Source organism: Megalobrama amblycephala, linkage group LG3 (assembly GCF_018812025.1).
Source record: "Megalobrama amblycephala isolate DHTTF-2021 linkage group LG3, ASM1881202v1, whole genome shotgun sequence".
Taxonomy (NCBI): Eukaryota; Metazoa; Chordata; class Actinopteri; order Cypriniformes; family Xenocyprididae; genus Megalobrama; species Megalobrama amblycephala.
The window spans coordinates 35322341-35346202 of record NC_063046.1 but is presented as its reverse complement, the minus strand read 5'-3'; the positions used below and the strand labels follow the sequence as shown (position 1 = coordinate 35346202).

Below are 23862 nucleotides of genomic sequence, written 5' to 3'. Positions count from 1 at the left end.
TTTTCTGTCACATAAAATAGTGATGTACTAATAAAATTACTGTTTTCATAGTTTTCCATGACAGCATGTTCTATTTTTAATACTTTTATATATGCTGCAGTTTAGTTTATCAAACCCTGTTGCAGACAGTTCATTTCATATATTTTTTTAAAGATGTGATATTTCATTATAAGAATAAGATACAAGATTATAAGAATAAGATATATTATTAAGATATATATATATATATATATATATATATATATATATATATATATATATATATATATATATATATATATCGTGAAATTATTATAATTTAAAATATATTTATTTCTATTTGTATATATTCTTTTTGAGACTCAGGGCTCTAAATGCAAATGTACAGTGAAATGAATCACAATGAAAATACATGGCAGGGTCATGTAAGTTCCCAAAAATTGCTCAGATATTTCATGTACGCTACCATTCAAAAGTTTGGGATTTAGGTCAAAGATTTAGGTGTATTTGATCAAAAATACAGTAGAATCAGTAATATTATTATAATTTAAAATAAATGTTTTCTATTTGAAAATAATTTAAAATGTAATTTATTTCCTGTGATGGTAAATCTGTATTTTCAGCAGCCATTACTCTAGTCTTCAGCATCACATGAACGTTCAGAAATTATTCTAACATTATTTTTATCAATGTTGAAAACAGTTGTGCTGCTTAATGTTTTTTTGTGAAAACCCTGAAACATTTTTTCAGTTTTCTTTGATAAATAGAAAGTTTTAAAGGTGCAATATGTAATATTTTTGCAGTAAAATATCCAAAAACCACTAGGCCAGTGTTATATATTTTGTTCACTTGAGTACTTACAATATCCCAAATGTTTCCAACTATTTGTAAATTGTGAGAACATTGCAATTTTAACCAAGGCTCCGGGACGTGTGAGGAGTCGCCTGTCAATTGCGTCATACCCATGTTACCCTCGGTTTCCGGTTTTATTTTGTAGAAATCATGGAAACACCAAAGACACTTTAATATATTACATGTTTTAATAGGCAAGGGAACAACTGCTTGGTTATGTTTATAGACAGAAAGCTAATTGTTGTTATATAGCTCAACACTTTAGTTAATTTTCTTGATTTTTTTTTTTTTTTTTTTTTTTGCGAGTACCATGCTTTACCATGCCTCAGAGAAAAACACTATTTTGTCAAGTAGCTAACATATCATAATCAGATGCAGCTTTATTTTTGTAACAGTAATACAGTATTTTCTCCATCATACAATATGACATACAAATTTTAATATTAATTGCATGCCATTTATCAACGCAAGCCATCCAGCATTTAATATGATATTCTAAAATTGATCTATCTCACTGCAGTGTGTCTCAAACAAGTGTCTCACAGCAGCCACCGAGCGAACGCACAGAGTAACGTTATCGCTCCAGCAGCCTCGTTCAGCTCCCACAACACTCGGTCCTGCTTGCTTCATACTACAGTAACGTTAATAATCACATCCATGAACATTATTTCTTCCTGAGTCCTATCCCGATTGTTTCCACCGGCTGTCATGTGAAGACCACATGTCCCAAGATTCCACGCTCAAACTTGCTGTCATCAAGCTACGCCTTTGTTTTGAATAGGCCTCTAGTGACCTCTTGCAGACAGAAATCTTACATATTGCACCTTTAAAGGAACAGCATTTATTTGAAATACAACTCTAATACTAACAATGTAAAAGTCTTGGCTGACATTTTTGATCAGCTTAATGCATCCTTGCCGAATAAAAATATTTATTTTCAAAAATTGAACAGTTGTGTGCATTTTACATTTATACTGACCTAAAAACTTGTGGTGTTCATGAGTCTCTAATTTAGAGTGCAAGTCAATCCTAATGTCAGTTAATTACATATATCATTTCAAATGATTTGCGAGTCTACATCTCTATTGAATTCACTACAAAGCCACGTTTTCACTTCCAAATGGCTTATTTTAGCTGTATGTGCTACATATTAATTTGAAAGTATGCTACGTTGAAAAGTCACACACTTCACCTTTAAGTAGACCCGGCAAGATCCAGGCCACTTTTCTCAGTGGTCTAGTTAAAATTAGCTAAACTCATCTCCTTTGCCAAAGAGACATATGGCTAGTCTTTCTGACTCGTGCACTTTTAGTAGTTATTCAGAGGTTTCCTAGAAACTGTGCTGCCTTTTCCCAAAGAGCACTTCATTATCTCACAAGAGAAAGAATAAAGGTCAGTTTTTAGAGAAAAAAAATGTCTTCTCCCTTAAACCCCATTGGATGGCCCAAAGCAGACTTGTTCAAAGCCTGTTCCCCTTAGACCTCATGGTTTGTAGTGCAAGTACAAGTAAACCCTGACACATTTGGAGCTCTGTAAGCGTTTGATCTATATGTGGGATTTCCTCAGTGAAGTTCAGTGATGTTGTTTAGTGTCACTGCATGGAGATGCATGTATTTGGGTCTATTTTGGAGACAAAAAGGCTTTGATCAGACAGAGAGAGCGAATGTGAGCGGGTTTGCAGCTGACAGTTCTAGGCTGCATGTGCTGGTGTGTCTCCAGAGAAGGTCTCTATGCAGATTGGAATAGTTTAATTTAAATGTGACAGGCAGAGATGGGTAAAAACGTAAGAGAGAGAGGGAGATTGAGAGAAACACTCAGATTAATATGGAAACAGACTATAGGGCTGCTAAAACTGGTAGCATTTAAACAAAAAATATATATTTTCAAGAACATTATATCTACAAACATCTGCACACATTCATTTTGAGTTTGAATTTTTTTTTTTTTTTTAAGAATATAATACTTTTATTCAGCAAGGATGCATTTAATTGGTCATACCTGATAGCAGAATCCCAAAATCCAGCAGGGACTGATAATAAGAAATGTTTCTTGAGCACCATATCAGTATACACTGTAAAACCCAATAAGTTCAGAATACTCAAAACATTTGAGGAAACTTATTACCTCAAAACATTTAAGTAAACTAACTCATTTTTTTAAAGTTGGTAGAACTTAATTTTTGTGACAAGTGGGGCGGGGCTGAGAGCCATGGAAGCGGATCAAGGCCAGTGTTGTGCACCGGTGTCTCTCACTAACAATCCCGTCACCAGCATCCCTTTCCCACCTCATCATAATGTTAATTACATACAGTTAATTTACATAAACATCACATTCAGATCTTGGTTAAATGTTTCATAGCAAATAACACATGCTATTATAACTATCAGAGAGACATTATCAGAGAGTCATTACATACTTGCATATATGTAATAAAACAACATATGTGGTCTTAAATGTTTTGCAGCTCATCCTCAACCTAACCACAGGCTCTACTCTTCACCACAGTGGTAACCCTACAAAACTAACATAACAGAACCCCCCTGAATCCCAACATAACACAACATTAAACATTAACTTATATCTCCATATGTTAATCTTGTGCAAAAACACACAAAATAACACTTAATTTCAACAGTTATTTATATGGTCTGACGCAAAGCATGCTGGGAATTAGAAATCTGTTGCAGCTCAACTCAATCATATTAAGTTCAGCTTACTACAATGAAATTTTCAGTTCATGCAACTTTTTCCTATTAAGTACAATGAACTTTCATTATTATTTGAGTGAAACAAACTCATTTAATTTAATTAATTTCACTGTTCGGTTTTACAGTGTATTAGAATGATTTCTGAAGGATCAAGTGAAACTGAAGCCTAGAGTAATGCTGAAAATTCAGCTTTGCCATCACAGGAAAAAATACAGTTTAAAACGTATTCAAATAGAAAACATGTATTTTAAATTATAATAATATTTCACAATATTACTGATTTAACTGTATTTTTGATCAAATAAATACAGCCTTGTTGGGCATAAGAGACCTTTTAAAACCATTTAAAAAATCTTACTGACCCCAAACTTTTGAACAATAGTGTACATTAAATACCTGAGCAATTTTTGGGAACTTGCATGCACCTCCCTTGTCTTTTCATTGAGATTTATTTTATTGTACATTGGGCATGTAGAGCCCTGAGTCTTAAAAGGAAAAACATTTTCTTTTTGAAGCTGTTTGGAATCTTAAACAATGAACTTGACATCCCTTGAAGATGAGTTAATCCTGAACAACTCCCCACACTCTCCACATCCCACATTGCTCTGAGGTTATGGTTTCCTAGAACAGTAGCAATAAGACAGACATCAAAGCTCTTGCAAGAGGAGACAGCCGCTGAAACTCACTGTCACACAGCCTGGAGCAGAGACCGAGACAGAGAGAGGGATGGGCAGAAAGAGCCAGAAGGGATGAAACAAGCATAAAGAGAGATGAAGGACACTAACAGAGCCGCAGAACAACATAAGGAGTGGATGATAAAAAGAAAGTGCTATACTCCGAATACAACTTCAAAGTGTCTGTTTATTCTAGTACCTGTTCATGTGCCATCAAAGTGTGGCACAGTATCAAGGGATTGTATCTCACAGCATACTGTCCAGAGCACCCACTTCCACTGGCACTGAATGTTAAGGTGCTAAAGCATATAATATCCTCTCTTTTGACCATGGCTTGAGGAAAAACGCTGGCTTATCTATAAGCAGACCAAGCAAACAATCTAAGAGGCATGGCAACACAGATTACACTAAAGGGTCATTTTACTGACACTCTCTCTCTCTCTCTCTCTCTCTCTCTCTCTCTCTCTCTCTCTCTCTCTCTCTCACTTTCACACACACACACGCACACCTTGTTGTTCTTAATTCCCAAAGGTGTAGATAACAGTGTATATCCTCAGTGTGTATAATACGTATTTGTGTGAGTGTGTGCATCTCAATTGCCAAGGGAACGTATCTCCACAGTGACACCCTAACACTCGTTTGACCAGTTATTCACAGTCTCTCTGTCCCTGTTATCCATTGTCTGAGGCATTGACAAAGACAGCAGCTGGAATGTCCTGCGGGTTTTGTATTGGAGCATCATGATATTAATAAGAAGAAGAAAGTCATAAGAAAGCATCACCCTCAACCCTTCAACCCATGTTCTTTTTGATATTTTATATACTGCTGTTTTCACAACCCCGGATTGATGAGATTGGTAGAAGAGAATCCTCACAAAAATGGATGTCCCCAAAAAAAAAAAAAATGGCACAAGTTTATTACAGGTCAAAAAGATTCAACTATGCATTCAGACTGGGTCATAATGCATAGCTCGTTTTTCCAATGTGATGATATTTCATGAAATTGAGTAGCCTGAAATTGGAACCAAATGATTTTTTGACATGTTTAGAATTGCTGGAGGCTGAACAGCGTAACAGCGTACACGTCTGAGCGGGATGATACCATGTTTTTTTCTTTTCAGGGAACTCTGAATCTTTTCGATTCTCTGGTATTGTGCGATTACATGATATTTCCACTCACGGCAATCAGATGAAATTAATAATGCCTTCACAAAGTTTGTTGTTTTTAATATTTATAGATGTCATCAGTGGTATGTGCTACACACATAAATGACACCTTAAATTATGCTTCTTTTTGAGGAAAGGTGTGCTATTACTTTTTACAATTTTATGCAAGTTTTATAAGTTTATGCTAGTAAAATTATTATATTTTATTTGAATATAAATATGTAAATATGTACCTTTTATAAATTTGGAACAGTCATGAATTATAAGTTCAAAGAAATTAAATCAAAGGAGCTGATTCTGGTAAATTTCATGATTCATAATTTAATATAATGATATATTCAAATAAAATTTCTCATTAATATTGAAAAAAACATCTTGTATCAAAGGGGTTTGCTGTAGTTCATGTCATTTTTTTTATTTCAACTTTCAATGCCTTAACTTTTTTAATAAAAATATAGTAATAACATGGTAATAACATGGTAACATCCAACACTTCATCAGATACAATGTGGTTTTAGCTGAAAAATACTGAGTTATGACTGTTTCATAAGCTCACTTGGCCAAATGTATTTAATTTAAAAGGTTTCGAATTTAAAAGGTTTCGGCAGTGTTCAATTATTTATGAAAAGTGACTTTTTTGATCATATCCCCTTTGCTTACAAGAGAGGTATGAAGAGGGAAAAGCCGAGAGAGAGTTTGGCTCTTAATCTAGTTGGCAGAGTCCTGATACTCCTCAGTACTGCACTCTAAACACTGGAGCTATAAAGTTCACAGGAATAATGTATCTTTCTTTGTGTAGGAATGAGTTGGAAAGAATGTGAGGGACAAAAAAAGAGAGAATGTACGAGCTGAGGAAGAATGAAACAGACTTAGAGAGCAAGATGCTCAGTGATGTAAAGGTCGAGTAAGCAAAGCATTAAAAGTTCACCCCAGTAGCCATTAGAAATACTGAATTAGCTGTCACATAAATCATCTCACAGCATCACTGTCACATTTTTTTCCTGTAGGAAACCTGCAATTTCAGAAGAGATGCGAGCAAAGGCAAAGAATTTTTATGATTCTGCTATTCCTCTTTAATCAGAGTCCATGATATCCCACAACCCATTTCACATCTCCTCCAAGTCTCAAAAGTATATTCTTTTGAAGAAGGGCCAGATCATTAGTCTATGGGCTTATCCAGCACAATTTGAATGCTCTACCACTGGCGCTTATGGGCTTGTGGACACAATGACACTGTCAAATGTAATTCGCTTGCTAATCTCAGTGGCACGGGCAACAATTGCACAGGAGTAGCTAAATAGCTCACTAAAGAAAGAAAGGTTGGCAGTGGTACGCTCTCAAACTAACAGCCTTTACTCTCATTATAAACACGTATTGTTCAATGGCATGTGGTCTGTTTTCTTTTCTTTTGCTTTCGACCTCCATCTATTCTGTGAGAGTTAGTTGATCATTTTGACGTATAGACCCCTTAATCGCCTACGTCACTGTGACGTCACCGCTCTAGCTGGAGGCAAAACATAAATAAGAACTCATAGCAGGCGTGCTAAAAGTTTGAGGTTTTGACTTTAAAATGTCGTCTTGTTGTGTTTTTAGCTGCCAGAATAGAAGGAACAGGACTTTTGGTTCAAAACTAAAGTTTTACCAGATCCCGGCAGACATTCCTTCACAGAAATCAAAAAGATAATTGTGGTTGAATGCAATACGCCGTACAGACTGGACGTAGATGATCATAAATAATGCTTGTGTTTGCAGTGCACACTTCATATCAGGTAAAATAATCGATGCATATGTAATGGTGTATTGGTTTTATCTAGTACAAATCAGCAAGTTTCTGTTTTATAGGTGAAAAGTCGCCAACTTTCAGCGCACTAGCTAGCTTAAATGTTAAACAAACATACAGCGATGGATGTGTGTGCCATCCTTTGAATGGTCTCTTAAAATAATCCACATTGCTAGCCATAATCATAGTTAGCCCAGCGTTAGGTTACATTAGACAATAAGCCTTGACAAAATTCCCCGAACCACCCGAAAGTAATTCATATGTTGTCTAGGAAACATCCAAAACTTGAGTTAATTTACAAAAATGGCTGTCACGGTCCCGCAGAGTCAGTGACTGTACATATTCGGACAGTTCTGAACCTTCTTCTGCATCTATGTTTAATAAATCCCTCCTAAAACATGCTAGCTTACGCTTGTCAACATTGAGTCCAGCGTCTCTTTTTGCCTCCAGCTAAGCCCCGCCCACCAGGAAACGTTGCAATGTTTACAAACTTTTAAGGGGTCTATAGCTTTTCACATTTGAAACTGTTAAACCATGGTTTCACACTGTTCATACTTAATACTGGGAATTCAGGTTTCAAGATTTCTTACTGTTTACCTTTAAACCCTGGTTTAACATTCTTATTTGCATTTATGAGGCCAGTTTACAACATCTAGTCAATGTTATTGATCTCATAATATGCAAATAAGAATACAGATTGTGACTGGCATGCAAACGCAAAAGCTTTAAGTTATTCATAACCATAAGCAGTGCAATTCATCAAAATGATAAGTGTTGAACTGTTGATTTACCCACAGTTATAAGTGGCCTTAGTTCTGAGTTTAAAAAAAAAGCCAGGGTTGTGAGCAGTTTGAGAAAACCTTTGTGTTTCTATCTTTCTCTTTTTTACTTCTGCTTTTACACTTTGCTTTGATATGCTGTGATTGAGGTCTAAATACAGTTTTTTTTCTCTCTCTCTCTCTCTCTTTCCCAGGGGCTCATTGGAGAGAAGTATGGCAGCATTCGGGTCCCAGGAGAGGTGGAGTCAGCCGAGTTTGAGATGATCTTGGATGCGGCGGTGGAGGCGGGACTAGACACACGGATCTTGGAGGAGTGGTACTGTCGGGATGAGAACTCGGTCCCGCCTGCCTACTACTTAAAACCGAAAGCTGAGATGCTGAAGAACTACCAGAACTCTGTAAGTAGAGCAGGAAGGTATAAAGAAAAGAGAATGTATTTGGAGAATTCTCTTACTCTTAGGACTAGCTTTTAGAAACAATGAAACTCTTTCATTATAATTAAAGTATATCTGATCCATGTTGGTGCTAAGAAAAGAACAAAGAAGAAAAATCAACCCTTTTAAAGAGCTATGATACAAATATAGAGAAAATTTATTTTTCTTATATCTTGGTTAACAGAGTTGAATGAATAAAAAAAAAAGATAAAATGAAACATCTTCCTCTGTACACCATTGTTCAAAAGTTCAAAATGTTTTTGAAAGAAGTCTCTTTTGCTCACCAAGGCTGCATTTATTTTCTTAGATCAAAAATACAGTAAAAACGGTAATATTGTGAAATAGTTTTGCAATTTAAGTAATTGTTTTCTATTCCAATATATTTTAAAATGTAATTTATTCCTGTAATGGCAAATGACTCCAGTCTTGAGTGTCACATGATCCTTCTAATATTTCTTATTACAGTTGAAAAAGGTTGTGCTGCTTCGTATGTTTTTCTTTTCATTCGTTGATGAATAGAAAATTCGAAAAAAAGAACAGCATTTATTTAAGAGATATATTTTGTAACATTTATAAATGTTTCCTTTTTAAATGTTTTATTTTTTGATTACACAATGTAAAAATATTTTACATTTTGAATTAAATATCTACTGAACAAATTTAATTGTTAAATACAGTTCAGAGGATGTCAAGACCTCTGAGGCGAGACAGGTTAAAGTATTATTTGCTTTTTGATTGTCCCAAGTGTAAAACTGCACTGTACAAGAGGATAACCTGCAATTGTTACATTAAAGAGCTAGTTGTACCTGATCTTACCCTTAAATTTAGTTCCCTTTCAGTCGGTCACGTTCGACGTACGTCAGTAGTGACCGACGAATTGGGATATCGCTTAGAGAGCCCTATCATCTTCGTGTAAACTAAAACAAGCCAATGGAATTGGCGTGCGATATTTGCATAATGCGCACCGCCCCCGACAGGTGTATATAAATAGGAAGCGGATGCAATCGCACTCTGTCTTTCGCTTCGGAGCCATTTACTGGTGTCCTGTTTGAAGACTCCTTTCTTCGTTTGTTTTTTGAATTAAAACATTGCCTCAAGAAGAGGGTTACAGCGAGCTTCAGTGCTGGTGAAGAGGGCACGTTCAGCGAGGTCGCGAGTGTCCGAGGAGCTGAGCTATAAGCTCTAAAACTGCTGTTTTCACAGCAACACAAAGAGTGTGTGTGTGAGCGATTTGGGCCGGTTCCTCGGTGTGTCAGGGAGTGGTGTACCTGGCACATCGCGTCGCTCCCTGGGTGCTTCAGCACGAGTGAGTTGACTTCCCCTTCTAAAAGAGCTTTACAGACGAACCCTGACAGTATGTCATTTCGTCTGTGCGTTACTGGGTGCGGTCGTTCCCTGGTCCCTGCTGATGGGCACAATCGCTGCATCTCGTGTTTGGGCGTTTAGCACGCTGAGGCAGCTTTTGTGGATGGTTCATGTTCCCATTGCGGGAACATGACCATCGCAGTGCTGAGGTCGAGGCTCTCCTTCCTGAAGTCTCAGGAAGCGGGAGTCCCCTCTCCTATGCCGCGTACGACCGTTTTTTCCGGCCCTGGGAACCGGAAGGACGGTACGGCGCTGTATAGGGAGGGCGGCCTGAGGATAACGGTCGGGGCTCCCCCGCCGAGCGGAAACGCTCCTCGGGCCCCTGCCCCCTCGCCAGCACTGCAACCCATCTTTCGCCCGTTGGTTTCCGCTGGGCCCTCTTCGGACTGTCCAGCCGTTACCTTTGGTGCGCCGGCGGAGGATCAGATGTCGGTCGCTGCGTCGGAAGGCGAGTTTGAGAATTCGGGGGAGGAAGATCCGGACGCGCTGCCGCCCTCCGGGACGGTAGCGGTGGCCGAGTCGGATCCCGAACTCTCGGCTGTGCTCTCTCGGGCAGCCTTGTGCGTCGGGCTCGAGTGGAACCCTCCACCCTGTCCCGGCCCATCTCGGCTGGATGATTGGTACTTGGGGGGGGTCGCGCTGGGCAGCCCCAGCGTCCCGCCCCAATGCCTTTCTTCCCGGAGGTGCATGATGAGGTGACCAGGTCTTGGCAGACACCGTATAGTGCCCGTACCAGGCCTGGCCCCCGTCCGCCTTCACCTCCCTGGACGGCGGGGTAGCCAGGGGGTACGCGAGGATCCCGCCAGTCGAGCGGTCTGTTGCGATGCAGTTGTGTCCAACAGCCACTGGCTGGCGTGGTGAGCCGCGTCTCCCGTCCCGGGCCTGTAAGTTCTCAGCCGGTCTGACTGAGAAAGCTTACAGTTCCTGTGGGCAGGCTGCCTCCGCCCTGCACGCGATGGCCCTCTTGCAGGTTCACCAAGCAAAGGCGCTGTCGGAGATGCCCCAGGAAGGTCCTGACCAACAGCTGCTGGGGGAGCTGCGCGCTGCCACTGACCTTGCCCTCCGGGCAACGAAGGTGACAGCACGCGCTGTTGGTCACGCGATGTCTACCTTGGTAGTCCAGCAGCGCCACCTCTGGCTGACCCTCGCGGACATGCGGGATGCCGACAAGCAGCGGTTCCTAAATTCCCCCGTGTCCCCGGTCGGCCTATTCGGCGACGCGGTGGAGAGCTTCGCCCAACAGTTCTCCGCTGCACAGAAGCAGGCTGAGGCTATCAGTCACGTCATGCCACGGCGGTCCGCTGCTGCCTCCACCCAGCCGCCTGTGGCTCAGCCTCAGCCCGCTCGTCGCCGAGGGCGCCCGCCTGCATCGTCCTCCGCCCCTGCTAAGACGGCAAAGCAGCAGCCTACACCAGCCAGACAGCAGGGTGCCGGTCGCGGGCGTGGTGCCCAGCCCGTCTCCGCTAAGCCCGGTGGTAAACGCAAGAGCAAGACACGGCACTGAGACGGGCAACCTGGAGGGGAAGGATCTTGCTCTTCGGGAGAGTTTTCCACCATCTCTCCCACCCCCGGAGGAGGGCCGGGGGGAATTTGTGTTTGTCTGTCCACCGCCGCTGGCTCTCCGGAGTCCAGCGGTACCCACTTTTTCACAAAAAGAGCAGTTTCCTCAAACTCCAGGTCACAACAAGGGGTGTCTGCCAGTGTGCCAGGCTCCGCCTTGCCGCTGACAGCTCCCTCCCCATTCGCCAGCAGGTGGCAGTGTGTTGGTACAGACCGCGCCCCGTGCGCTGTCTCCCATGCACACTGCTGCCTCGCAGAGTCCGACCCCACTCCGGGCCGCCCCCAGGCCGTCCGGGTCGGGTCCCTCTCTGCCTTGCTGCCCCACCCCCGGTGCGTCTGTGGTGCCTTTGGTCCCGCTGGCTCAGTGTCTGGAAGCGTGGATCACGCTCCCCAGCCTGTCCAGTTGGCTCATTCGTACTATCAGACTCGGCTATGCGATTCAGTTCGCCCGGCGTCCCCCGGTCTTCAGGGCTGTCCACTTCACTCCGGTGTCGTTGGACAGTGCACCTGTTCTCCGGGTGGAGATTGCTGTCCTCCTGGCGAAGGATACAATCAAGCCGGTCCCTCCAGCCGATATGAAGTCGGGGTTTTACAGCCCCTACTTCATTGTACCAAAAAAGGGCGGTGGGCTACGGCCAATCCTGGACCGTCCCCAGGATTGGTTTACAGCAATGGACCTGAAGGACGCGTACTTTCATGTCTCGATTCTGCCTCGACACAGACCCTTCCTAGGTCGGTCTGCGTTCGAGGGTCGGGCATGTCAGTACAAAGTCCTACCCGACATGGTTGTAGCTCCCAGCCGGTTGGGTCTTCAGGTCAACTGGGACAAGAGCAAACTCGCCCCCGGGTAGAGGATCTCTTGTCTCGGTCTCGAGCTAGACTCGGTCGCACGGACTGCGCGTCTCACCGAGGCGCGCGTCCAGTCGGTGTTGAACTGCCTGAGCTCGCTCAAGCGCAGGACAGCGGCTCCACTGAAAGATTTTCAGAGGCTCCTGGGGCATATGGCATCTGCAGCCGCGGTAACGCTGCTCGGATTGCTTCATATGAGACCGCTTCAACACTGGCTCCGCGGCCGGGTCCCGAGATGGGCGTGGCAGTGCGGCACGCTCCGTGTCCCCGCGACACCGAGCTGCCGTCGCACCCTTGTCCGGTGGTTGGACCCTTCGTTCCTGCGGGCCGGAGTACCCCTCGAACGAGTGTCCAGGCACGCTGTGGTCTCCACAGATGTCTCTGCCACGGGATGGGGAGCCACGTACTACGGGCATGCAGTGACAGGTCTTTGGACGGGGCCTCAGCTGCATTGGCATACCAATTGCCTCGGGTTGCTAGCGGTTCGTCTTGCGCTGGCCCGCTTCAGGAAGCTGTTGTCAGGCAAGCACGTTCTAGTCCGCTCACAAAGCACTGCGGCAGTTGCGTACACCAACCGTCAAGGTGGTCTACGCTTCCGTCGCATGTCGCAACTCGCCCGCCATCTCTTGTTGTGGAGTCAGAAGGTTCTGAGGTCCCTTCGGGCCACTCGTGTCTCAGGTGTGCTCAACCGTGCAGCCGACGAGCTGTCACGGCAGCATCTACTTGCGGGCGAGTGGCGGCTCCACCCCCAGGCGGTCCAGCTGATTTGGCAGCGTTTCGGCGAGGCCCAGGTAGTCCTGTTTGCCTCCCCGGAAACTGCCCTCTGCCAGTGGTTTTATTCCCTGACCGGCGGCACGCTCGGCACGGATGCCCTGGCACACAGCTGGCCCCCGGGTCTGCGCAAACATGCGTCTCCCCCAGTGAGCCTTCTCGCACAACTCATGTGCAAGGTCAGGGAGGACGGGGAGCAGGTTCTGTTAGTGGTTCCGTACTGGCCCACTCGGACCTGGTTCTCAGACCTCATTCTCCTCGCGACAGCATCTCCCTGGCCGATTCCTCTGAGGAAGGACCCCCTGACTCAGAGACGGGGCACCCTGTGGCACCCGCGTCCCGATCTGTGGAACCTCCACGTGTGGTCCCTGGACGGGATGCGGAGGTTCTGAGTGATCTCCCGCAAGCGGTTGTAGACACCATCACTTCCGCTAGAGCTCCTTCCACTAGGAATCTCTATGCGTTGAAGTGGAACCTGTTCGTCGAATGGTGCGCCTCTCGCCGAGAGGACCCCCGATCATGTTCGGTCGGATCCGTGCTTTCCTTTCTGCAAGATGGGTTGGAGCGAAGGCTGTCTCCCTCCACCCTCAAGGTGTATGTTGCCGCTATTGCCGCACATCACCATGCAGTTGAGGGTAAGTCCCTGGGGAGACACGATCTGATCGTCAGATTCCTGAGGGGGGCCAGGAGACTCAATCCTCCTCGCCCTTCCTCCGTACCCTCTTGGGATTTGACCCTGGTTCTCACAGCTCTCCGGGGTCATCCCTTTGAACCTTTGCAATCAGTCGACCTGAAACTTATGTCTCTTAAGGCGGTTCTTCTGGTTGCATTGGCTTCCCTGAAGAGGGTAGGGGATCTGCATGCATTTTCGGTCGACGAAACGTGCCTAGAATTCGGGCCCGGTGATTCTCACGTCATCCTGAGACCCCGGCCTGGATATGTGCCCAAGGTTCCTACCACTCCCTTCAGAGATCAGGTAGTGAACCTGCAAGCGCTGCCCTCGGAGGAGGCAGACCCAGCCCTAGCTTTGCTCTGTCCCGTCCGCGCTCTGCGCGTTTACGTGGATAGAACGCGAAGCTTCAGGACCTCAGATCAGCTCTTCATCTGTTACGGAGGCCAGCAGAAGGGAAAGGCTGTCTCCAAGCAGAGGATGGCCCACTGGATAGTGGATGCCATCGCCTTGGCGTATGATTCCCAGGGCGTGCCTTGCCCGCTCGGGTTGAGAGCCCACTCCACCAGAGGGGTGGCCTCTTCCTGGGCGCTGGCTCATGGCGCCTCGCTGACAGATATTTGTAGAGCTGCGGGCTGGGCGACACCCAACACGTTCGCTAGGTTTTATAGCCTACGTGTAGAGCCGGTATCTTCACGTGTACTCGCATCCACTAGTCGGTAGACGTGTTGTACCCACTCTAAGTGTCGGCTTGCAATGCCATTCCCGCCACTGGCCGGATACGTGCATACTTCTCTCCAGTCGTGTTCCCCGCTTGGCGAACCCTGTCGAGCTCCTCCGCCTCCCCCTTCGGCTCGGACATTGCGGAGTGTCTGATGCCAGGCCTACATCCGTCGCTGACGCTGTCTGTTGGCTGGGGCCCATATGCCGTGACCCCTCTACGTGAGCGGTCCCATATGTGTATTTTCCACGGTTTAAAACTCCCTACGGGCCGAGTCCGTGTCTTTCCCTTAGCAGAGCCAGCTCTGCTGTCACCTGTCAGATGAGTCTCCCCCTACCAGGTGGAGCCATCCCAGGGACTCCATATGCGTACTGCCCCCCGGGCCAGTCCATGTGTGTATTTCCCACGTAAACTCCTCCCCCATTGGGTAGGTAGTGGTCTCCGCAGCGTCCCTTACGGGTTCGCTTCCCCAGTGTAGTCTAGTTTACTTAGTGGGTATTGGTTAGACAGCAGTAGACTCTCTCGGTGTAAGCTCGCCCCCTTCACCGCCAGCCGGTGCTATGGGCGGCTGAGCTTGCGCTGGGCACTGGAAGGGGTTTCGTAGCTGTGGCGCTTTAGTTGGGATCCCAATTCGTCGGTCACTACTGACGTACGTCGAACGTGACCGACTGAAAGGGAACGTCTCGGTTACGTATGTAACCCTCGTTCCCTGAAGGAGGGAACGGAGACGTACGTCCCGTCGCCACAGTTTCTGTACCCTCGCTGTAGCGCGGACACCAGTTGTCTCCTCAGCGAAAAACAGAGTGCGATTGCATCCGCTTCCTATTTATATACACCTGTCGGGGGCGGTGCGCATTATGCAAATATCGCACGCCAATTCCATTGGCTTGTTTTAGTTTACACGAAGATGATAGGGCTCTCTAAGCGATATCCCAATTCGTCGGTCACTACTGACGTACGTCTCCGTTCCCTCCTTCAGGGAACGAGGGTTACATACGTAACCGAGACGTTTTGCTGGTGTAACATAATATATTTAGGTTAATTCAGTAATGTTAAATAAAATTTTTTATTTGAATAAAATCAATTAATTTAGATGTTACCACATGAAGCACATTTTTTAGGTTACCTTTTTCTTTTTTTTTCAGTGTGGTGTTCCATTAACAATTGTGTAAACAACAAATACAGCTGGAACATGAATTTAAATTAAACTAATAACACCCTAAACAAGATAGTGGACTTTACCGCCTCATTTCAGAAGTCTAGCACACACAACTGCTTTTGAGGCACATGAGAGGGCAGCTGCTACATCCAGGATTACATTCGGCTTCCAGCAGACCTGACCTGTCCCACACACACAGAAACATCCTGTAAAACTCAGTGGCTGACCGGTGCTATTTCGGTTTTATATGGAGAGCTGTAGAAATGGCAGGCCAGAGAGAGAGAACAACGTTCAGCACCTTATAGAGTTTATTAGCTTCATAAATTCAGTTTGCCTTTCAGTAAACCTTACTGGGGCTTTCTCTTCTTTTCTTATACACACACAAACTTGGTCACATTGGTTGCAGCAAGGAGAGTTGAGAGGCAGGATCTAATTCAGCAGTCCCTTTATTTAACAATATAAACAAATGAACAGAAACGCAGCAGCACTGGATAAACGGCGGAGAACAAGACACGCCACTAACTTAAAGGATTAGTTCACTTTCAAATAAAAATTTCCTGATAATTTACTCACCCCCATGTCATCCAAGATGTTAATGTCTTTCTTTCTTCAGTTGAAAAGAAATTAAGGTTTTCATCTTTTTGATGAAAACATTCCAGGATTTTTCTCCATATAGTGGACTTCAATGGAGCCCAAATGGTTAAAGGTCAAAATTACAGTTTACAGCGATTCCAGACGAGAAATAAAGGTCTTATCTAGAGAAACCATCGCTCATTTTAAAAAAAAATACAAATAAAAATGTTTACGTTTTAACCATAAATGCTCATCTTGAACTAGCTCTCTTCTTCTTCTTCTTCTCTATTTGAATTCCAGCAGTGTAGACACTGCTAAGTGTATTACTGCCCTCTACAGGTCAAAGTTTGAACTAAATTGTCATATACAATATGCTAGTGCAAGTATATAACAATTAGTTCAAACTTTGACCTGTGTAGGGCAGTAAAACACTTAGCAGTTAACTGTTTGGGCTCCATTGAAGTCCAGTATATGGAGAAAAATCCTGGAATGTTTTCATCAAAAAACTTAATTTCTTTTCGATTGAAGAAAGAAGGACATGGACATCTTGGATGGCATGGGGTTGAGTAAATTATCAGGAAAATTTTTATTTGAAAGTGAACTAATCCTTTAACGTTGAAATGAGAACGGACAGGGATGAACAGAAAATTTGGGCTATATATACACAGAGTGAGCTAATTAACTGGAACAGAAACAGGTGTGTAACTAATCAGAAACCATGGAAACAAACAAGAAAAGGGAACACAGACAAACGGGAACAGAACCAAACCAGATCACAATGAACCAAACATACTCCTGACAGTTTCACTTTCTGTCACACACACACACACACACACACACACACACACACACACACACACACACACACACACACACACACACACACACACACACACACACACACAGATCATATAGTGTGTGTATAAATCAGGTTGTAACGCAGAGTGGCTGCAAATTGAGAAAGCGTCTGTGAAGCTGAGGGTCTCTGTTGGACTAAAATGAGAAAAGCAGCAGGGACTGAGTTTCTACCTGCACTCAGCAAAAACACCCACTGATCTCTCTCTCTCTCTCTCTCTCTCTCTCTCTGTTTCTGTCCTCTATCTCTCTGGTAGGTGACTGGGTTCATGACAACACTTCCTAAAATATTACTTCAGTAACACAGTGTGTCTGCTTTCACTTTCTCTGTTCAGGCAGACAGAGCAATTTGTATTGTTGTGTGAACTCTGGTAAATTGGAACACTTTTTGACATCCTCCTACATTACATCGGGTTCCTGTGATCATGGAAATATTAGGAACTTTAAAAATTTTGATTTCTAAAAAAAATTTCATGGAAATGTTTTTTTTTTTTTTTTCTTGTTATACTGTACTTGGCTATAAATATTTATAAAACAGCTAGCTATAGTTTTGATTTTATCATTTTATCATTATAAAATGATAAAATCAAAACCTTTTTTTTTTTTTAAATACGTATCAAATTCAACTGCATCATTCAATGCGAAAGTAAGCTAATTCCTATATAGCTGCTATAACTACAAGAATAACAATGTGCAGTAAACTGTAAATTTATTTGTGCTACAAACTAATTTGTATATGAATATGAACTATAAATACAACAAATGACAAGTTTGCAGTATCAAGCACCATGACGGACTGTTTTTGTGTAGCTAAAGTAACTCGAAGTGACTGATACCGGAATCCAGAATTCAATTAGTTATTCATACATACTAAAATAATGTAGGAATTGTGGCACAGCAGTTTCAGGTTTGATTCGGGCCTGTTTTACGTCCTGATGCCGCTACCCCTCCTCTCTCCCTCGATTTGTCTGTCGATTTTAACAAGCATATAAATAGGCTATAATTAATTAATTAATTAAAAATAGAAAAGTAACTATTCAATTTACAGTCATGTTCTTGGCACACAATGTTTAACTGATTTGACTTGGTATAGAACAGTGCGAATATTATATTAGTGACTATTAAGGTACGGTCGTGTTAGTGAAATTTGCAGACAAAAAAATATCCATTGTCTATTGTCAGTACTGTAGTGATGTATGAAGCACAGCATCACAGAGAAGCCACTTTCCCATCAAGCAATGGGATATGATGTGGGTTTTCTTTTTTTGTTGGTTTAAATGGACAAAATCCAAACAATGGAACCTTAAATAATTCGATGACTCCATATGTGCTTTTACCCTACAGATGGAGTCAAGCAGCGTAGCAAAATCAAAGAACGACAAGGCATGGAGGGCAGTCTCAGAGGAAATCAAGAGGATCTTCAGAACCTCTGTTTTACAACTACAGGAGAAGGGGACCATGAAGAGCGATCAAGCCAAGAAATTTCTCTGCTCGGGTAAACTCTAGTTATAGTTACAGTTATGACTGAGCTCACAGCTAATAAATGTCTATGGTTATTGTACATGCATGGCTTTAAATGCCTGAGTGGGTTTGGAATGTGTTTTGCAGTACATTGCAACTTCTATAAGTTTGAACATTGACAGTACATGTAAATATATATACCAGGGATACTCAATTTAAGTCACACATTTTTCACTGAGATGAAGGTCCACAGACTCATGACTATAATTCAACTTGATACTCAATATTATTCTCTGGTTAAGTTTTTCTTAATAACCTCCATGTTCTATGAGTAGTTTTGCTTAAAATGTGTTTTGATTCATCTTGGCGTTTAATGTTACCACTCTTAGGCCGTGTGTCCACCAAAATGTTTTTAGTCAGCTGAAAACGCTAGGCGCTTTTTTTCCCGTTGAGACGCTTCGTTGCTATGATACGGAATATCCGCGGCACTGTTACTTGTAACTGATTTTGCAGGTAATTTGTTTCAGACTAAAAATGTTGACACAATGTGTAATTACTTGCTACGTATGTTCGGAGACCAGCAATATTAATTTCTCATTCATTTTGTTTCGTTCTCTGCTTGATGTCGTTATACAGCAAGAATGTTGTGACAGTTGGTCGGTGTTGTATTTGTCCCGCCCCTCCTCAACTCTGATTGGACGGCTGGCTAAAAAGTGACAGTGATGAGCGCAGCATTTTACTCAAAGTTGAACATTCTTCAACTCGAGGCGACCGGTAAAAAACGCCGAGCTCTCAGCGCTTGAGTGTGAAAAAGATTACGCTCATTACGCTCCTGGCATTTAAAAAACGTGGCGTTCCCATTGAAAACAATTGAAAAAGTACGCTAGTCGCTGGAAAAAACACTCTGGTGGACACACGGCCTTAACACCACCTTCTTGCTGATTTAGTGCTTCAGTTGGGGAGAATAAATGCATACTTGTTTATCAGTCATCTTTACTGTCACTGTCAACATTGACAATTTGGAACAGGCCATTCTCTTCCGACATTTGCTAACGGCACTAAATAATTAGCTACCTGAGATATGTCAATGTCACTATGTTAGAATTGAGAGTGTTGTCATAGTGATGGTGTTATGCTGCTCTGACTGGGCATAGCAGTTTAAAAAGCCAATCACATAAAGATTTTATACATATGCTTATACAATCACTTAAAGGATTAGTTCACTTTCAAATAAAAATTTCCTCGCAAGTGCTTCCGCCAGACCGCCTTCCGTATTCTTCAAAAAGCTTACGCTGTATGTCCTACACCTTCCCTATTCAAATTACGTAATGAATGTGGCGCCAGTTCCGTTTTTTCTGTAAGTTGAATATGGAAGGTGTAGGACATACAGCGTAAGCTTTTTGAAGAATATGAAAGGCGGTCTGGCGGAAGCACTTGCGAGGTGATCATTTGTGTTTATAAAGCATGTACATTTTTTTTTTTTTTTTTTTACAAAATGACCGATCAGAAGTGAACAAATCCTTTAAGGCCTGTTCAATTTTTTCATCATCTTTTATGTCAAATCCTTACTTTTACAGTCTTTCACAATTGCTAGGACACATTTCTCAATTCTTAGGCCACTTTTTCAAAATTCTTCACACAGTGAGCACAACAGCAGTCTGTGAGCTAATCTGTGGATCATTTATCATTGCTTTGGCACAAAATGCATTCAATGACTACATCTTTCAAATTACATCAGTTCTTTTCTCACTTAGACAACCACCACCAAAACTATACGTACCTACAGGCCAATTTGCACGTTTACATACTCTTTCAAAACTGTTAAACTTAAGTTTAAAAGCTATATACAAGCAATAAGATGCTAGATTTCTACAGTAATGCCATATTGAAATATATATAATTTTGTACTGTAAACATGGACCATGTAACATACTGCAGTAAATTCTAAACAGTAGAGAATATCATTCTTGATTCTGTAAAGACATTTTACATAAGAGAACATTGTATAATGCTACTTATTGTTAGAGTTTTTTAGGTTGTTGCTTTATAAATGACAAATTGTGTTTGTTCGGTAACAACCTTTGCTAGTGTTATAAGTTGATATAAGAATAAGTTGATTTGAGAAATGTATGAAGTGTTTTGGTAGTCTTAGTGCATTCTGAATTTAAAATTAACTGCTATGACAAGTTGAATATTGGTTATTAGAACTGTGTGAAGAGCTTTAAAAAAATGACCTAGGTATTTAGAAATGTGTCCTAGCAATCATAAATAGTTTAGTTGAGACTTCAGGGCTGCGTTATCATCATGTCTAGATGCAGGTCCTTCATCTCATCTGGATACTGCCTAGATCTGGCAGGCTGTGGCAAACCTCAGGATAAACAGAGAGAGACTAATATTAGTGTAGACGCCATTCTTCTTATGATGTAACGAGTACATCAGGTGTTATGGGGAGTGTTCCCGGTTCCGGCTGACCTAATCTATGCAGCCTAAGAATTTGCATGAATTGAATTATAGAAGTAGATAATGTGTTATGTGTATGCAAGTTTAAACAGATGTGTTTTTAGTCTTTAAACTGACAGAGTGTGTCTGCTTCCCGAACAGCGATAGGAAGACTGTTCCAAAGTTTAGGTGCTAAATAGTAAAAGGATCTAATATGGTCATACTTCCTGGTTCTAGTAAGAACTCTAGCTGCTGCGTTTTGGACCAGCTGTAGTTTGTTTAACAGGCGAGCGGAACAACCACCCAGTAGAGCGTTACTGTAATCTAGCCTTGAGGTCATGAACGCATGAACTAACTGTTCCGCATTTGTCATTGAGAGCATATGTTGTAGTTTAGATATATTTTTAAGATGGAAGAATGCAGTTTTACAGATGCTAGAAACATGGCTTTCAAATGAAGGATTGGTATCAAAGATCACACCCAGGTTCCTAACTGATGACAAAGACTTAACCAGCCATCAAGTGTTAGACAGTATTCTAGGTTATTACGTGAAGAAAAAATTAGAATCTCTTTTTTTTTTCTGAATTTAGTAGTAAGAAATTACTGGTCATCCAATTTTTTTATATCAGCTATGCATTCCGTTAATTTTGTGAATTGGTAATTTTCGTCAGGGCTTGACGAAACATAGATCTGAGTATCATCAGCGTAACAGTGAAAACTAACGCCATGCTTCCTAATGATATCTCCCAAGGGTAGCATGTACAAGGTGAACAGCAACGGTCCTAGTACTGAACCTTGCGGTACTCCATATTGAACTTGTGATCGATATGACATCTCTTTGTTTACGACTACAAACTGATAACGTTCAGATAAGTAAGATTTGAACCATGCCAATGCAATTCCACTAATGCCAACATAATTTTCAAGTCTATTCAAAAGAATATTGTGGTCGATGGTGTCAAAAGCAGCACTGAGATCTAGTAACACTAATAGAGAGATACAACCACGATCTGATGATAAGAGCACATCATTAGTAGCTCTAATGAGAGCAGTCTTAGTACTCTGGTACGGTCTAAATCCTGACTGGAAATCCTCACAGACACCATTTCTTTCCAAGAAGGAACGTAGTTGCGATGATACTGCCTTTTCTACTATTTTTTAAAGTAAAGGTAGATTCAAGATCGGCCTGTAATTGACTAATTCTCTAGGATCAAGTTGTGATTTTTTAATAAGAGGTTTAATAATAGCCAGCTTAAAAGTTTTTGGTACGTATCCTAGTGATAAAGATGAATGAACAATATTAAGAAGAGGATCTATGACCTCTGGAAGCATCTCTTTCAATAGCTTAGTCAGTATAGGGTCTAACATACATGTTGATTTTAATGATTTAACAAGTTTAGACAATTCTTCATGACCTAAACAAGCAATGAATTCATGGAATTTTTCCTCAGGGACACTACAGTGCACTGTCTGACGCAATACTGTAGTAGAGAGTTGCATGGTTATAATTTTCTCTCTAATATTGTCAATCTTGCAAGTAAAGAAGTTCATAAAGTCATAAAGTCATTACTGCTGTGCTGTTTGGAAACATCAGAAGTTGAAGCTCTATTTCTCGTTAATTTAGCCACTGTATCAAATAAATACCTAGGGTCGTGTTTATTTTCTTCTAAAAGATTTGAGAAATAAGCAGATCTAGCAGTTTTAAGGCCTTTCTGTACTCAATCATTCTCTCTCTCCACGAAATGCGAAAAACGTCTAGTTTTGTTTTCTTCCAGCTGCGCTCCATTTTTCTGGCAGCTCTCTTAAGAGCCCGAGTGTGCTCGTTGTACCATGGCATTGGATTAGTTTCCTTAATCTTTAAGCACAGAGGAGCAACTGAGTCTAATGTGCTGGAAAAGACATAGTGAATAGTTTCTGTTGCAACATCGAGGTCTTCTAAGCTATCTGGTAAGCTAAAGCAATGAAACTGATCAGGAAGACTTTTTATAAAGCAGTCTTTAGTGGCAGGGTGGCAGTTTTGCAGCCTTGGCTAAATGTAGTATACACGAGACTAAATAATGATCTGAGATGTCATCGCTCTGCTGCAGAATTTCAACGGCATCGATATCAATTCCATGTGACAATATTAGATCTAAAGAATAATTACGACAGTGAGTGGGTCCTGACACGTGTTGTCTAACTCCAATAGAGTTTAGAATGTTGGGGGGTCGTTGTACCTTTAACATTTTTATTTATTGGTTTAAAGAGTAGAAAAATTTATTTTTGGCAGAGGTGGTAAAATTGTTGGTCTGCCTAGGGGGGTCCAGAGGCATGCTTCCCCATAACAAAATTTTGTACATTTTAAAGAATAATTCATTAATCTGGTGAACTTTGAAAATTTAAAATGAAGAGTTCCAACCCATCTTCAGTGTGAAAACTGAACAAAGAAAAAGTCTGTGCATTGACTTGTACCTGAATCCACTGTTAAAAATAAATCATCCACCCACCAAACGACCGATGATATTCTCTGATTTAGATATCTGCACCTGATCATCACATTACAATTATTCAAATTCTCAGTGTTAAGCATGGTAACATATCACATTGAAGTTGTAATAAATTAACATTTATTTAAAATAAAAGTTCTACTTTGGCTAAATTATTGTTGTTGGAAAACAAACACTCTTATCAGAATAATGTTTGTGTATATTTTTTGTTAAAGCTGTTATAAAGCAATATCTCATGTCAGTCGAACATCATTTGTGCTGACGTGAATAATAATCTTAGAGAATTTAAGAATTTACGATTAGCATTAGCCAGCACTTTTTAATTAATGAAACACTGCTTGTGTTACTCAGAGACGCAGTTCTGCTGTGGTTTGTTTGAAACCATTTTCATGATGAAATAAGCAAAAATAGACAATATTGGGATTTGTGTGTGTGTGTGTGTGTGTGTGTGTGTGTGTGTGTGTGTGTGTGTGTGTGTGTGTGTGTGTGTGTGGTCCTGGTAAACCCTACATTATGGGGACCAAATGTCCCCACAACGGATAGTAATACCTGAAGTGTTTGACCTTGTGGAGACATGTTTT

The 23862-nt window shown here is 42.0% G+C and overlaps 1 protein-coding gene across 4 annotated transcripts in view; it reads left to right on the top strand.

Moving 5' to 3' along the window:
• LOC125265194 (NACHT and WD repeat domain-containing protein 2) overlaps positions 1–23862 on the top strand; it is a 75688-nt gene that overhangs the window by 41431 nt on the left and 10395 nt on the right. For all 4 annotated transcript variants that reach the window (XM_048185277.1, XM_048185276.1, XM_048185275.1 and 1 more), the window contains 2 exons: positions 8133–8336; positions 18240–18390. In XM_048185277.1, the coding sequence (XP_048041234.1) occupies positions 8133–8336; positions 18240–18390 (355 nt within the window). The remainder of the gene's footprint in view (positions 1–8132; positions 8337–18239; positions 18391–23862) is intronic.